The 17,016-nt window shown below is 49.1% G+C and overlaps 2 protein-coding genes across 5 annotated transcripts in view; both read left to right on the top strand.

Moving 5' to 3' along the window:
- The window catches only part of LOC147091630 (uncharacterized), a 262,438-nt gene that overhangs the window by 203,466 nt on the left and 41,956 nt on the right, over positions 1-17,016 (top strand). For 2 of the 4 annotated variants that reach the window (XM_085976849.1, XM_085976846.1), the window contains exon 1: positions 15,120-15,529. The exons of the other annotated variants lie outside the window; for them this stretch is intronic. The gene's annotated coding sequence lies outside the window, so the exon portion shown is untranslated. Of the gene's footprint in view, positions 1-15,119; positions 15,530-17,016 lie in introns of those variants that run through there. 4 annotated transcript variants of the gene reach the window in all.
- On the top strand, positions 8,028-8,339 carry LOC147091632 (histone H4-like). The gene has a single exon (XM_085976859.1). It carries the CDS (start codon positions 8,028-8,030, stop codon positions 8,337-8,339), a length of 312 nt encoding a protein of 103 aa, XP_085832985.1.

Raw genomic sequence — 17,016 nt, 5'->3', positions numbered from 1 at the left:
CGCTGGAAACATGAGGTAAAGTAGGGCGACATGGATGATCGTATGGAGCAGAAACACCAACTCAATTCCAACTCTTAATCCAATGACTACCAATCATTTCTGTGACTATTTTTTCTCCAACTCATTCTAGTCTGCAAGATGCTTCACGACGGCTGCAGCTGGTTGCAAAGGCTCCCGAGAGCTGGAGGACAACCGCCAGGATCATTCGAAGATTCTCGGGTTTATCGGCCGCAGCAATGATTTAAAAATAAAGATATTTATTGTATAATTCTGGAACAACCTCTTTCATCTGAAGGGTGTGGTGGCTCTGAAAAGAGCCTGTTGTTTTGGTCCACACGGGTAGTATTTCTGTTTTGGGTTTTCAGTCTTGGCCGCCGCCCGTGGGGCTGCTGCCGCCTTCTGGTCTCGGCAGCTCCCGGGCTTCCTGCCCCTGGAGGGGACCTGGGCCCCCGAAGGCTCCCGGGTCGCCCGATGGGCCTCGCCCCCTGGCGGACCCCACCCGCCCTCTCCTCGGCCTTTCTCCAGCGGGCGGCAGCAGCAGGATCACCGCCCCCGGCCTCCTTCCTCCTCCGCCCCCTGGGCTTGTTCTTGCCGGCCGCACCAGCGAGGCCTCGGTCACCAGGCTCCGCACCGCCTGCTTCGCCCGCCAGTTGATGCGCGGCATGTCGTAGCCGGCGGCCGACAGCGCCTGCTTGACGGCTGCCAGCGACAGGCCGCGCCGCTCCCTGGAAGCCGCCACCGCCTGCAGGATGTGGCCCGACACCGTGGACCCGCCCGCCGGCCGCGCCTTGGGCTGGGCTCCTCCTCTTCCTGGCGTTGCAGCCTCGGGCCGGGCCTTTGGTCTGGTCGCCCGAAGCCATTTTATTTTGTCGCTCAGTCAGCGCCTACCCCCATCCTCCGGCTGCTCTGCGCTCCTCACCGCGCCGAGTCCAGCTGCTCCGCTCAGCGCCTCCCCCCCTCCTACGGCTGCTCCGCGCTCCTCACCGCGCCGAGTCCAGCTGCTCCGCTCAGCGCCTCCCCCCCCTCCTACGGCTGCTCCGCGCTCCTCACCGCGCCGAGTCCAGCTGCCGAGCGGCGGTGGCGGCCGCGCCTTTTGTAAGCTCAAGGCGGACGGTCCAGAGGCAACTCCTCCACCGGGACCTGGCGCGTGGCCGAGCGCCGCCTGCGACTCTTTCTGTGTGAGTGTGAGCGTGAAAAGATTTGGTTGCATTCTTCAAACCTTCAACCCCTCCCTCTCCCTAGGCGGGTGCATTCCTTTTGGTTGCATTCTTCAAACCTTCAACCACTCCCTCTCCCTAGGCGGGTGCATTCCTTTTGGTTGCATTCTTCAAACCTTCAACCCCTCCCTCTCCCGAAGCGGGTGCATCCCTTTTGGTTGCATTCTTCAAACCTTCAACCCCTCCCTCTCCCACGGCGGGTGCATCCCTTTTGGTTGCATTCTTCAAACCTTCAACCCCTCCCTCTCCCTAGGTGGCTGCATCCCATTTTGTTGCATTCTTCAAACCTTCAACCCTTCCCTCTCCCTAGGCGGGTGCATTCCTTTTGGTTGCATTCTTCAAACCTTCAACCCCTCCCTCTCCCAAGGTGGGTGCATCCCTTTTGGTTGCATTCTTCAAACCTTCAACCCCTCCCTCTCCCAAGGTGGGTGCATCCCTTTTGGTTGCATTCTTCAAACCTACAACCCCTCTTTCACCCGAGGCGGTGCATCCATTACATTAACCATGCGAACTAAACTTTGAATTCGGGTTTGCCTCACACCGATTACTCCATTCCGCGACCGGTGGGTGCCGTGGGGACTGGAGTGCATTATCAACCCGGAATTTAATTTTAATTTAATTTGTTAAGTTTTATTTAAAGTTTTATTAATTTACAGACATTTTGTTTAAGTACCCAATCAAAAGAGTACACCGATTACTCCTCAGATAACGAAGCAGTCCCTGCCCGCCTGCAGCAAGACCCAGACAACATTCAGGACTGGGCTGATAATTGACAAGTGCCAGACAATGACCAGCTCCAACAAGAGAGAGAGCCTAGCCACCTCCCCTTGACATGCAATGGGACAGCATTCTTCAAACCTACAACCCAACACCCACCTCCCCTCAATGGGCAGGTGCATCAAATTTGGCTGCATTCTTCAAACTTTCAATACCCCCCTCCCCCTCCCTGGGCAGGTGCATCCGATCTGGTTACGCTCTTCAAACTTTGAATTCGGGCTTGTCTTACACCAATTACTCCTCAGGCAATGAAGCAGTCCTTGCCCGCATGCAGCAAGACCTGGACAGCATTCAGGCTTTGGCTGATAAGTGGCTAGTAACATTCGCAACTCACAAGTTTCAGGCAATGACCATTTCCAACAAGAGAGAGTCTAGCCACCTCCCCTTGACATTCAACGGGATTATCATCACGTCACAGTTCAAGAAGGCAGCTCAAGGGCAATTAGGGATGGGCAATAAATGCCGACCTTATCAGTGACGCCCACATCCCATGAATGAATAATAAAAAAAGATTGAACCATATTTTAAAACACGTCACAACAGGATTAAACAGCCTATTACTCAGCATACAGCAAACAAAGTCTATTTAACAAACTACAGGAAACATAACTCATGACCGAAACGACAGCAAAGTCTCCTGATAATAGAGAGTTTATTTCTCCAATGAAATGCCGTGAGTGGAGGATAGTTCCATAATAGAAATGATATGCTTAAAATTAATCCCAGTCATTTACAGCTGTGTGGTCTCCAGGCATGATTGATGCAGGTATTTCCAAATGATCTCCATTCTGCCTGGTGCTTGAAATATCACTATATGCAGTCATGTGAAAATCGTGTTTCCGACATTACAACAGCGACTGCACTTCAAAATACTTCATTGGCTGTACAGCGCTTTGAGACATCCTGAGGTGGTGAAAGGCGCTGAGGGCGGTGTCAGGGATGCTTAAGTCCACTCCAGCTGAACTTGCTCCCGGTGCAGTCCCACATTGCCCCGCCTGCCATTCACCACGATGCCACTGTGCTCCATGAGATGGAAGAAATCATGAGCAACGTTGACCTTCCCATTCACAAAGACTGGATAAACCCACCACGAAGGCGCTGAAAGTTGCACCGGCCATTCTGGGAAACAGCAGCCACTTTTGACGCAGCTGGTATCGACCCACTATCCAGATGGACAGATTCGTGGGATGCATGCAACATAAAGAACCGACACCTCATCGCTGACTCAACAGCAGAGGCCCCTGGCTTTGACCTCGCTCAAAGACCGCGGACAGCGCTCAACCCAATCCGCACAGGACATGGACGCTGCGGCCAGCCGCTCCACAAGTGGAAGATGAGGGACGACCCGATGTGTGACTGTGGCCATGAGTCCCAGACCATGGAACACATCACACATGCCCACTAAAGATCTGTTGTGGGAGGCACCTCATTTCTCCGCTCAGCATCTCAGGAGGCCATCGGATGGACGGCCAAACTAGACATCCCATCATAAGCTTTACCCATCAGACCAAAGTAGTAGTAATGCAAGTCTTTCTTTGTTTCTTTTTCCAGCAACAAATTGTTTTGTTATTAATGCAAAAGGACTTTTATATCGGTGGACAACTGAGGCCATACTAAGACCAGAGGCGGAGACTGAGATCTGGTTCAATGGTCAATATAAAATCTACAGCACAGAAACAGACCATTTGGCCCAACTGCTCGATGCCGATGTTTATACTGCCCACAAACCTCCTACCACTCGAATTGCCCCTTCCCACCCTAGCCCTCTATTCTGCACTGTACTACAGTGTCAGCTGTGGCTCAGTGGGCAGCACACTCGCCTCTGAGTCAGAAGGTTGTGGGTTCCAGTCCCACTCCAGAGACTTGAGCACATAAAACTAGGCTTGCAGTGCTGAGGGAGTGCGGCACTGTCGGAGGTGCCGTCTTTCAGATGAGACGTTAAAACTGAGGTCCCGTCTGCCCTCTTAGGTGGATGTAAAAGATCCCATGGCACTATTTCGAAGCAGAGAAGGGGAAGTTCTCTCCGGTGTCCTGGGGCCAATACTTATCCCTCAGCCATCATAACAAAAACAGATTATCTGGTCATTATCATGTTGCTGTTTGTGGCAGCTTGCTGTAGGCAAATTGGCTGCCATATTACAACAGTGACGACACTCCAAAAGTACTTCATTGGCTGTAAAGCGCTTTGAGATGCCTGGTGGTCATGAAAGGTGCTACATAAATGCAAGTCTTTCCTTCTTTAGTCCCTTCTCCCTCATGTATGCATCAAGCCTCACCTTAAATGCACCGGTGCTCTCTGCTTCAACCATTCCATGTGGCAGCCAGTTCCACATTCTCACCACTCTCTGTGTCAAAATAATCCTCCTGAATTCCTTATTTGATCTGTTAGTGGCTCTCTTATGTTTAAGCCCACTTGTTCTGGACCCACAAGTGGAAACAATTTCTCCACATCCACCCCATAGAACCCCTTCCTAATTTGAAAGACTTTGATCGGGTCTCCTCGTAGTCATCACTTCTCGGGAGAAAAGAACCCCAGCCTGTTGATAGTTCCCGTGCTCTCGATTCTGGAAACATTCTTGCAAGTCTTTCCTGCAGTTTTTCCAATGCTTCAGTATCCTTTTTGTAATATGGATACAGGAACAGTACACAGTACTCCAGTGGTGGTCTAACCAAGGTTCTATATAAATTGGCATCTCTGCTTTTTTATTCAATTTCTCCAGCAATGAACCTCAGTAATTTATTTGTACTCTTTATGACCTTATCAAGGTGTGTTGCTTCAGTTAGCAATTTATGTACTGTATCTGTATTCCCAGGAATAAGTGGCCTCCTTATTCCACTTACCAAAATGAACCACCTCACACTTAGCTATAGTGAATTTCATTTGCCATTTATCTGCCCATTCTGCAAGCCTGTTTATATCTTCCTGTGTTTTGGTGCAGCTCCCCACATTATTAGCTCTACCCCCCCAATTTGGTATCAAATTGATTGATTTTTGTTAGGCAAAGTTATTAAGGGTCACGGGAACAAGGTTGGTAGAGGGGGTTGAGATACAGATCAGCCATGATCTCATTGAATGGTGGAACAGGCTCGAGGGGCTGAATGACCTCCTCCTGTTCCTATATGCCAATCAACAAATTTCGACTCCAGATCTCCGATTTCTGAGTCTAAATCATTTATATATATATATCTATAAGGTGAACAACGGTGGTCCCTGTAGGACACCACTTCCCATTTTCTGCCAGTCCATGAAACTTCCATTAACTCCTATCCTCCGTTTTATAGCCATCTTTGCTAAAATCACCAAAGTTTAGAACGTAAAGGAGACTGGGGAAATTGTCCAATTTTGCATTTTTAGATTCATTATAGATTTTCATGACTACGTAAGACCAGGTTAAAATTTGGTCACAAACCAGTACAATGGAAGGATATGCTTTTTGTTCCAATATCTGCCATTGGAGCTTTTGCCCTGCCAAGCACTACCCCTGGGCACTGAAGAAAGCAACCTGGCCTGTTTGTCCAGTTCTCCCCAGGCTGAAGAAGCACGGCAGTCTTGAACTCCCTGGACGGAATGGTTGAGCGCTCGGTATAACAAGCCGAACGAAAAGCCTTGTTTCTGACAAGTTAAAAAAAACGTGATTAAGTAAAGAAAGACTTGCATTTGTATAGCGCCTTTCATGACCTCAGGAAGTCCCAAAGCTCTTTGCAGCCAATGAAATACTTTTGAAGTGTAGTTAATGTTGCAGTGTAGGAAATGCAGCAGCCAATTTGCGCACAGCAAGCTCCCACAAACTGGCAATGTGATAAAGACCAGATAATCTGTTTTTGTTATGATGATTGAGGGATAAATATTGGCCAGGACACCGGGGATAACTCTCCTGCTCTTGTTCGAAATCGTGGCCCTTGGGATCTATTTACATCCGCCTGAGGGAGCAGATGGGGCCTCGGTTTAACGTCTCATCTGAAAGACTGCACCTCCGACAGTGCAGCGCTCCCTCAGCACTGCACTGGAGTGTCAGCCTAGATTTTGTGCTGATGTTTCTGGAGTGGGGGTTCTGAACCCACAACCTTCTGATTCAAGCGGCAAGGGTGCTACCCACTGAGCCACGGCTGAAAGCAGGTCCCTCTCACAAATCACCCCTGCCCTTGCTGACCTACTTTGGCTCCTGGCTCCCTAACACCTCCAATTTAAAAGAAAAGGAATGTTGTATATTAATGCAAGAGGCTTTCAAAACAATAAGAAAAACAATTCAAGATTCCCATGGATTTGGAAGAAATTTCTAACTTAGGAGTGAACCTGCTTTGTTAGTTCATAAATGTCATAAGGCTCAGTCTGGGGGTTGAATCTGGCGAGGCTTCCTGTTATAGAAGTCATCCAATTTTCACTACATTAATTCAACGGAATGAAAATCGGGCGATTTCTTTAACGGGCGGCCGATCCACAACATCCGTTTTACGCCTAAGTGCTAAGGTGAAAATCTAGCCCCTGGGTTTCTCCCCTTACTCTCCATCACGAATATCGCCTACTTCCACCCCTGTGGCATCGCCTGCCTCCGCCCCTGCCTCAGACCATTTGCTGCTGAAAGTCGCATCCATGCCTTTGTCGCCCCCCAGGCACGGCTATTCCAAAGCTCTCCTGGGCAGCCTCCCTTCCTTCATCCTCGGCAAACTTCAGCTTATCCAAGACTCTGCTGCCCGCTTCCTATCCCGCACCAGGTCCCGCTCACAAATCACCCCTGCTCTTGTCGGCCGACATTGGCTCCTGGTTCTCTACCACTTCCAATTTCACAGGAAAGAAAGGAATATGCTGCATATTAACTTAAGAGGTGCACAAAACAACAACAATGTAGTAAAACATCCCAAGGCGCTTCACAGGAGCGATTATCAAGCAACATTTGACAGCGAGCCACATAAGGAGAGATTAGGGTGGATGAAAGAGGGAGGTTTTAGGAGTGTCTTAAAGGAGGAAAGAGAGGTGGAGAGACAGAGAGGTTTAGGGAAACAATGGAAAACAATTACTGAGCAATAGACCAGGAAATATTAATGTTGCATTTATAGGCCTTCCTATCTAGCAAAGATTGATTAGTATTGTAAACCATAGTAATCACATGCAATTGGAAATGTGGGGAGATGGAGTAACATTTCTATTAGGAATGATTCCTAGTAGTCTTGTCTGTATATTGGCAAGTGGCTGTTTATTCTGTCATTTGCTCTTCTGATTAATTTTTGTGCTGGTAAAGCTGCTGATGGACAACGCACATACAGTGGCCCTTGCATTCTGAAACCCCTGGAGCTACTTTCTAAAGCAAAGGTTTCACCTCAGATCACAATTAGGATTTCACTGATTGCTGGTAGGTGCTCAAGTCTGAGGGTCAGGAGGACTCGGAGAGTAGCCATCTCCCAGTCATTATTATATTAAAACATTGTGCTTATCAGCGATTACAACACTCTGTGAAAGAGGTGTCTAGGCTGCCTTCATCCAGGTTGCATCTAACTGAAGGCATCTCCCCACCCCCACCCTCCACCCCTGTTAACTTGTGAAAACCCGGGTGAACTGGAAACACCCCACAAAGGCGGAGGGGGGGAGGAAGCAGTGGTACAATGGAAAAGTCGTCTGCTGGAAGGACCGAAACATGAAATGGGAGATAAAAACTGGGAAGGACTTCAATAAAGCACAGCTGAAGGAGACAAAACTGTGTCCAAAACAAGGTCTGGCACAAGGAAGATCGATTCTATTTCTCTCTCTCTCTCTCCACAGGTGCTGCCCAACCTGCTGCGTATATTCCGTGCAGTTTCTGTTTTTATTTCAGGTTTGACAGCATTCGCAGTATTTTGCTTATCTCCCCCACGGGTGCAGTTCAATATCGGCTACTTGAGAAGGAACCGGGAGTCCTCATTTTCATCCTGACTCCGCCCATTTATGGGTTTCCAACCAGGTCCGCCAGCATTGTATAAAAGGAGTGTGCGGCGCCAAAAACTCTTATTCCCAATTCAATTACTGGGGTTGTTTCTTTTGCAATAGCTTAAGTTTCAGTTATGACCGGCAGAGGGAAAGGGGGTAAGGGGCTGGGGAAAGGCGGAGTCAAGCGGCACAGCAAAGTCCTTCGTGACAACATCCAGGGCATCACCAAGCCCGCCATCCGCCGCCTGGCTCGGCGAGGCGGCGTCAAGCGCATCTCCGGTCTCATCTACGAAGAGACCCGGGGTGTGCTGAAGGTCTTCCTGGAGAACATCATCAGAGACTCGGTCACCGACACAGAACACGCGAAGCGCAGGATGGTCACTGCCCTGGACGTGGTGTACGCGCTGAAACACCAGGGGCGGACACTCTATGGATTCGGCGGTTGAAAAGATTAAAATAAAATTATGGATCTGAACCAAAGAAAAAAGGCTCTTTTAATAGCCACCCATTCAATCGACAAGAGGGCTGTGAAAAGTAAAAATTCTGGTCAACCTCACTGCGAGATTTGACAATGGGGCGTGGCAGGAGTAGGCACAGATAAGAACATAAGAAATAGGAACAGGAGTCGGCCATTTGGCCCTTCGAGCCTGCTCCACCACCTCATCTCCACTTTCCTGAACTATCCCCTGATGCCCTTAATATTAAACAATCTATTTCTCTGTCTTGAATATACTCAACGACTGAGCCTCCTTAGCCCTCTGGGGTACAGAATTCCAAAGTTTCACAACCCTCTAGAGAAGACATTTCTCACCTCCATCCTAAATGGCCGACCCCTTATTTTGAGACTGACCCCTGGTTCTAGACTCCCCAGCCAGGGGAAACATCCTCCCTGCATCGACCCTGTCAAGCCCTGTCAGACTTGTGTATGTTTCAATGAGATCACCTCTCAATCTAATAAACTCTAGAGAATATAGGCCTAGTCCACTCAACCTCTCCTCAAAGGACAATCTCCCCATCCCAGGAACCAGTCTGGTGAACCTTTGTTGCTCTCCCTTTATGGCAAGTATATCCTTCCTTAGGTAAGGAGACCAAAACTGCACACAATACTCCAGGTGTGGCCTCACCAGGGCCCTACATAATTGCAGTAAGACTTCTTTACTCTTATACGCAAATCCTCTTGTAATAAAGGCCAACATACCATTTGCTTTTCTAATTGTACCTGCATGTTAACTTGGAGTGATTCGTGTACAAGGACACCCAGGTCCCTCTGAACACCAGCATTTCCCAATCTCCCACCAATTAAAAAATACTCTGCTTTTCTATTTTTCCTACCAAAGTGGATAACTTCACATTTTTCCGCATTATATTCCAGTTGCCATGTTCTTGCCCACTCACTTAGCCTGTCTATATCCCCTTGACACCTCTTTGCATCCTCCTCACAACTTACATTCCCACCCAGCTTTGTATCATCAGCAAACTTGGATATATTGGAGAAGGGAGTTGTTGCTCGGGGTCCTGCTGTATCCTTGCCATCCAACTGAGCCAGAGAGTGCAATCTCAGGCAGCCGCTGCAGTGTTAGATGCAGCATTAACAGGGCAACCTTATGGCCCAGCAGAAGGAGGTAAAGAGTCATCTGTATCCAAGTAAACATTCAGTCACGTCCGTCAGGTCGCTTACATTAGGTAGTTGGAGACGCGCTGGACACAGAGAAACAGTGGGATAAAGAGGCATTAATTCATAATGAATCCTGCACTGTTTATTGGAATCACGTTTTCACTCTTACTGGGGCCCATTTCTGTAGAAGGAAATGAATGGGATTGATATGTTTGATGGCCGGGGTTGGGGAGAGCATAATGGTGTGGATGGGTTTGGTGCATCAGTTTAGTTGGGAACATGAGTTCAGCAATGCTTGTGCTGAAGTGACCTTTGAATGTCTAATTGAAATGGTTGTCCATTAGAAGTTGCTGGGCTTGTCTTCCTTGCCTGCCAGTCTGGTGGAGCAGCCAGCCGTGAGCTCAGCCTCTGTCGATCCTGACTGTCCTTCCTGTCCCAACCAATGCATGGTGACGTGTCTTCTGAGAGCATAATTATGCACTGTGCAGCATACCACTATAATGGATACCTTTCTAGCGCTGTGCAATAGGACAGCCCCCACCCTCCACCCTCCCAGACCTGTTCAAGCAGCAGAATCTTTGCTTCAGCGTGACTATGGTATGTTTTATGTGTATCTTTGTCAAAGAATGTGCCTCTTTATATTTGATTTCAGGCGTGGTTTATGGATGAAATATCGAGTCATGCTGCTAATGATAATCCCAGGTCTCCATGATCCATCTGCCTAGTCTAGGTATTCCAACAACAACTTGCATTCATATAGTGCCTTTAATGCAGTGAAATGTCCTAAGACGTTTAACAGGAGAGTAATCAGACAAACATTGACACCGAGCCACATCGGGAGATATTAGGACAGAAAGACGTAGGTTTTAAGGAGCGTTTTAAAGGCGGAGAGAGAGAGGTAGAGAGGATTTAATTCCATTAAATAACGGTAGAAACATAGAAAAAACATAGAAACATAGAAGATAGGAGCAGGAGTAGGCCATTCGGCCCCTCGAGCATGCTCCGCCATTCAATGAGATCATGGCTGATCATCCAAGCTCAGTACCCTGTCCCTGCCTTCTCCCCATATCCCTTGATCCCTTTAGCCTTAAGAAATATATCTAACTCTCTCTGGAATATATTTAATGAATTGGCCTCCACTGCCTTCTGTGGTAGAGAATTCCACAGGTTCACCACTCTCTGGGTGAAGAAATTCCTCCTCATCTCAGTCCTAAATGGCTTTCCCCTTATCCGTAGATGGTGACCGCTGGTTCTGGACTCCCCGCCATCGGGAACAGCCTTCCTGCATCTAGTCTGTCTAGTCCTGTTAGAATTTTATAAGTTTCAATGAGATCCCCTCTCATTCTTCTAAACTCCAGTGAGTATAAGCCCAATTGACCCAATCTCTCCTCATACATCATTCCTGCCATCCCAGGTATCAGTCTGCTGAATCTTTGCTGCACTCCCTCCATGGCAAGAACATCCTTCCTCAGATAAGGCGACCAAAACTGCACACAATACTCAAGGTGTGGTTTCACCAAGGCCCTGTACAACTGCAGCACGACATCTTTGCTCCTGTACTCGAACCCTCTTGCTATGAAGGCCAGCATACCTTTTCCCTTCTTAACTGTCTGCTGCACCTGCATGCTTACCTTCAACGACTGGTGCACAAGAACACCCAGGTCTCGTTGCACTTCCCCTTCTCCCAATCTATTGCCATTCAGATAATAATCTGCCTCCCTGTTTTTGCCACCAATGTGGACAACCTCGCATTTATCCACGTTATACTGCATCTACCATGCATCTGCCCAATCGCCCAACCTGTCCAAATCATACTGGAGTTTCTCGGCATCCTCCTCACAGCACACATGCCCACCTAGCTTTGTGTGAGTGTGGGGGAGGAGGGGGGTGCGAGTCCATGGAGGAATTTGAAAACAAGGATGAGATTTTTTTAATCGAGGCGTTGCTTAACCGGGAGCCTCTGTCGGTCAGCGAGCACAAGGGGTAATGGTTGAACGGGACTTGGTGCACGTGCGGACACGGGCAGCAGAGTTTTGGATGATCTCAAGTTTACGTAGGGTGGAATGTGGGAGGCCAGCCAGGAGTGCGTTGGAATAGTCAAGTCTAGAGGGAACAAAGGCATGGATGAGGGTTTCAGCAGCAGATGAGCTGAGGCAGAGGCGGGGTCGGGTGATGTACCGGCGGCGGAAATAGCCGGTCTTAGTGCTGGCGTGGATATGTGGTCGGAAGCTCATCTGAGAGGGGTGGGGGTTGAAATATGACACCACGGTTGCGAACAGTCTGGCTCAGCCAGCTGCCCAGGGAGAGGGAGGGAGTCGGTGACGTGGGGACACAGTTAGTGGCGGGGACCGGTCTTCCCAACATTCAGCTGGATCAATGTCGGGCAAGCAGTCTACAATTTAACAGGGCAACTTATGGTACCAAAAATGTATTTTTCAACCGAAAATGCTGGAAATACTCAGCTGGCCAGGCAGCATCCGTGGAGAGAGAAACAGAGTTAACGTTTCAGGCCTGGGACACTTCATCAAGTATTTCCAGCATTTTCTGTTGCTATTTCAGATTCCGCAGTATTTTCCTGTTGTAATATATTTTTCAAGCTGCAGCCATGTGGAGACTCTCCCCCACGTGCCTGAAACCAGCTGCAACACCATGAGCGTTTCTGATTGGCCAGTTGGCACCCCTTGTTCCTAACTCACAATAGATACTTATGCGCTGGTTCACCAATAGGAATCCTTCACTTTCTGATTCCTCATTTGCATACGGCTAGCTATTAAATAGCGCATCCGGGAGACTTTCTCCATCACAAACCCTCGCGTCCATTCACCAGGACTGAAGCGGCGTCCAGGGGCATCGCCCCGAAAAAGGGGCCGAAGAAAGCGGCCACCAAGAAGCGAGCCAAAGGCGACAAGAAGCGCAGGAAGACCAGGAAGCAGAGTTACAGCATCTACATCTACAAGGTGCTGAAGCAGGTCCACCCCGACCCGACACCGGCATCTCATTTACAAGCGGGTCGCTGAAAAGCTAAAATGAAATTAAATCTGTCAATTCAGGAACCAGTAATTTTAAAGGATCAATTTGCCATAATTCACAATTTAATCATGAATTATTCAGTCTCACAGATGCCATTTTAATGATTATCCAGTCCCACAGACGCTATAATTTTAATTAAAATGATTATTCAGTCCCACAGATGACAATCTTTAGCAGTAATGATTATTATTTAGTCTCACAAATGCCATGGTTTTAATTATTATTCAATCCCAGATACCATAATTTTAACGATTATTATTCAATCCCACAGATGCAATAATTTAAACAATAATGATTATTATTCAATCCGACAGATGCAATGATTTTAACAATAACGATTATTATTCAGTCCCACAGATGCAATGATTTTAATAACTGGTTAATATTCAGTCCCACAGAGGGCCATCACTTTAACAATAACGAGTCTGATTCACAGACGAGCTCTTATTCTATAAGCCGCCTTTTTCGTTGGTGTCCGAGGTTGGAGCGAGGCCCCCCGCCTGATCCATTACACCAAACGCCATGCCTGGAGGAGTCGGTGTTCCACGTATATATGGAGTGTGAGAGGTTGCAGCCCCTCTTTCATTACCTGAAGGGGCTGCTCCTCGATTTTTGGTTGCACTTCAGTCCCACGCTCTTGATCTGCGGTCACCCGGTGCGGAGGGGAGCGGGCAGGTTGGAGGACCGCCTTGTAGGCCTGCTCCTGGGCCTGGCTAAAAAAGCCTTCAATTGGTCCAGGCAGCGGCGGTCGAGGGGGTCGTCCAGCCAGATTGCCTGCCTCTCTTGCGCGGCCATGTTCGCGCCCGGGTGGCCCTGGAGATGGAGCACGCGGTGTCTGCCGGCACGCTTGAGTACTTCCGCAACTGCTGGGTGCTGCGGGGACTGGAGTGCATCATCAACCCGGACCACCAAATTTTAATTTGATTTGTTTAAGTTTTATTTGAACTTTTGTTAATTTACAGTCAATTTGTTTAAGCACCAACCAAAAGAGTGCACCAAACGCCGGACCATCTCCTCCCGGCCGGGAGATCCTGACCGCCGTCCGCCTCCTGCTGCCCGGGGAACTGGCCAAGCACGCCGGACCATCTCCTCCCGGCCGGGAGATCCAGACCGCCGTCCGCCTCCTGCTGCCCGGGGAACTGGCCAAGCACGCCGGACCATCTCCTCCCAGCCGGGAGATCCAGACCGCCGTCCGCCTCCTGCTGCCCGGGGAACTGGCCAAGCACGCCGGACCATCTCCTCCCGGCTGGGAGATCCAGACCGCCGTCCGCCTCCTGCTGCCCGGGGAACTGGCCAAGCACGCCGGACCATCTCCTCCCGGCCGGGAGATCCAGACCGCCGTCCGCCTCCTGCTGCCCGGGGAACTGGCCAAGCACGCCGGACCATCTCCTCCCGGCTGGGAGATCCAGACCGCCGTCCGCCTCCTGCTGCCCGGGGAACTGGCCAAGCACGCCGGACCATCTCCTCCCGGCCGGGAGATCCAGACCGCCGTCCGCCTCCTGCTGCCCGGGGAACTGGACAAGCACGCCGGACCATCTCCTCCCGGCCGGGAGATCCAGACTGCCATCCGCCTCCTGCTGCCCGGGGAACTGGCCAAGCACGCCGTCTCCAAGGGGACGAAAGCAGTCACCAAATATACCAGCTGCAAATAAAGCCTCTCGTTCCTCCCACCTTAAAAACTCAACCTAAAGGCTCTTTTCAGAGCCACTCACCAGATCCAGAAGGGACTATATTCATTTGACTAATGACATTTGAAATATGGACAGCATAAAGAATGAAACTCTTTAAAAAAAATGTTTTATCATCCTTTCTTTATTTAACCCTCACTTTCATTTTTTTGTCGCATGTTCAGATTTTGTTGGTGTGTTTTTGTAATACAGTATATCGTTAATTTAAAATAGATTGAAATTTAACAAACATATAACAAAATGATGTATTGTCACTGCCCTGTTTTGTACAAAGCACTCATTTATAAGCGGGTCGCTGAAAAGCTAAAATGAAATTAAATCTGTCAATTCAGGAACCAGTAATTTTAAAGGATCAATTTGCCATAATTCACAATTTAATAATGAATTATTCAGTCTCACAGATGCCATTTTAATGATTATTCAGTCCCACAGACGCTGTAATTTTAATTAAAATGATTATTCAGTCCCACAGATGACAATCTTTAACATTAATGATTATTATTTAGTCTCACAAATGCCATAGTTTTAATTATTATTCAGTCCCAGATATCATAATTTTAACGATTATTATTCAATCCCACAGAGCAATGATTTTAACAATAATGCTTATTATTCAGTCCCACAGATGCAATGATTTTAATAACTGGTTAATATTCAGTCCCACAGAGGGCCATCACTTTAACAATAACGAGTCTGATTCACAGACGAGCTCTTATTCTATAAGCCGCCTTTTTCGTTGCTGTCCGAGGTTGGAGCGGATTGAAAAATGCGCCAATCAGAGGCGGAGATTTGCCGGGTTTTCAGCCAATCAGAAGACGCGGCTGGGCTGGGCGGGGCGGGGCCGGCGGCTGCTACAAAAGCCGGAGCGGGGAGGAGCAGTAGGAGAACAGAGTTAGAGAGGAGTCCGGCCCCCGGGGGAAGGACAGCCGCCGCCCGCCCGGGGAGAAGGGGCAGCAGTCGGCCGGCACCTTGGGCAACAAGGGCTCGCGGTGGGCGGGGCTATGACCTCACCCGCGCGCTGAGGCAGTTGAACGGCCGGTCAGGAGCCACGTGACCCCGGAGCTGGCGGCGGCCTTTTAACACAGTGGGCGGGGCCCCGAGGCGTTGCGGGCTGCGATTGGTGAGCGCAGCTGTTAATCTACGAGTTGCAGCCAATAGAAGAGACGGACTCCGTGACGGACTTTAAGCGCGGGCTGCGTGGCCGCAGTGCGCATGCTCGGTGCTGCTCGCAGTCCCCGGATGAGGCTCCGGTTTGAGGAAGGAGATAAAATGGCGGCGGGACTGAGGAGCGGCGGATGGTGCGGTGAGTGTGGATCAGAGAATCTCCGGCATTTACAGCAGCGCCGGCCTCTCTTAGGCAATCTCTGGGAACCTTGGGTCGAAGTGGGCGCGCGAGGGAGAAAGTTCAGAGAGAGTCCCATTGACTCAGAAACACACTGGTCCTGGAGATGGACTGGGGAGAAAGGTCAGAGAGAGGCCCATTGACTCAGATACACACTGGTCCTGGAGATGGACTGGGGAGAAAGGTCAGAGAGAGTCCCATTGACTCAGATACACACTGGTTATAAGAACATAAGAAATAGGAGCAGGAGTAGGCCAATCGGCCCCTCGAGCCTGCTCCGCCATTCAATAAGATCATGGCTGATCTGATCCTAACCGCCAATCCACTATCACAGAACCATCTCCTGAATCTAACAGAATTAGACACACGAAATAGGAGCAGGATCAGGCTACACGGCCCCTGGGCCCGCTCCGCTCCCCACAGGGCCATGACCGATCCGAACCTAGACTCATGTCCAAATTCCTGCCCGCTCCCCGTAACCCTTAATTCCCTTTACTTCTAGGAAACTGTCTATTTCTGTTTTAAATTTATGTAATGATGTAGCTTCGACAGCTTTTTGGGGCAGCATATTCCATGGACCTACCACCCTCTGAGTGAAGTAGTTCCTCCTCATCTCAGTTTTGAAAGAGCAGCCCCTTATTCTAAGACTATGCCCCCTAGTTCTAGTTTCACCCATCATCGGGAACATCCTCCCCGCATCCACCCGATCCAACCCCTTCACAATCTTATATGTTTCAATAAGCTCGCCTTTCATTCTTCTGAACTCCTCCAATGAGTAGAGTCCCAATCTACTCAACCTCTCCTCATATGTCCATCCCCTCATCCCCGGGATTAACCGAGTGAACCTTCTTTGTACTGACTCGAGAGCAAGTATGTCCTTTCTTAAGTATGGACACCAAAACTGTACGCAGTATTCCAGGTGCGGTCTCACCAATACATTGTACAACTGAAGCAATACCTCCCTATTTTTATATTCTATCCCCTTAGCAATGAAAGCCAACATTCCATTGGCCTTCTTAGTCACTTGCTGCACCTGCATACTAACCTTTTGAGTTTCGTGCACCAGGACCCCCAGATCCCTTTGTACTTCAGTACTTTCCAGTTTCTTGCCATTAAGATAATAACTTGCTCTACGATTTTTCCTGCCAAAGTGCATAACCTCACACTTTCCAGTATTGTATTCCATCTGCCAAATCTCTGCCCACTTACTTAGCCTGTCTATGTCCCCTTGCAGGTTTTTTATGTCCTCCTCACTCACTACTTTCCCTCCCATCTTAGTATCATCTGCAAACTTTGATATGTTACACTCGGTCCCCTCCTCTAAATCGTTAATATAGATTGTAAAGAGTTGGGGACCCAGCACTGACCCCTGCGGAACACCACTAGTTACTGATTGCCAGTCTGAGAATGAACCACTTATCCCAACTCTCTGCCTTCTGTTAGATAGC

The sequence above is a fragment of the Somniosus microcephalus genome, unplaced genomic scaffold, assembly GCF_052327205.1.
Source record: "Somniosus microcephalus isolate GS21.2 unplaced genomic scaffold, FLI_Smic_1.0 unresolved_chr3, whole genome shotgun sequence".
Lineage (NCBI taxonomy): Eukaryota > Metazoa > Chordata > Chondrichthyes > Squaliformes > Somniosidae > Somniosus > Somniosus microcephalus.
The sequence above is the reverse complement of the archived record's forward strand: the minus strand, read 5'-3'. Positions and strand labels throughout refer to the sequence as shown.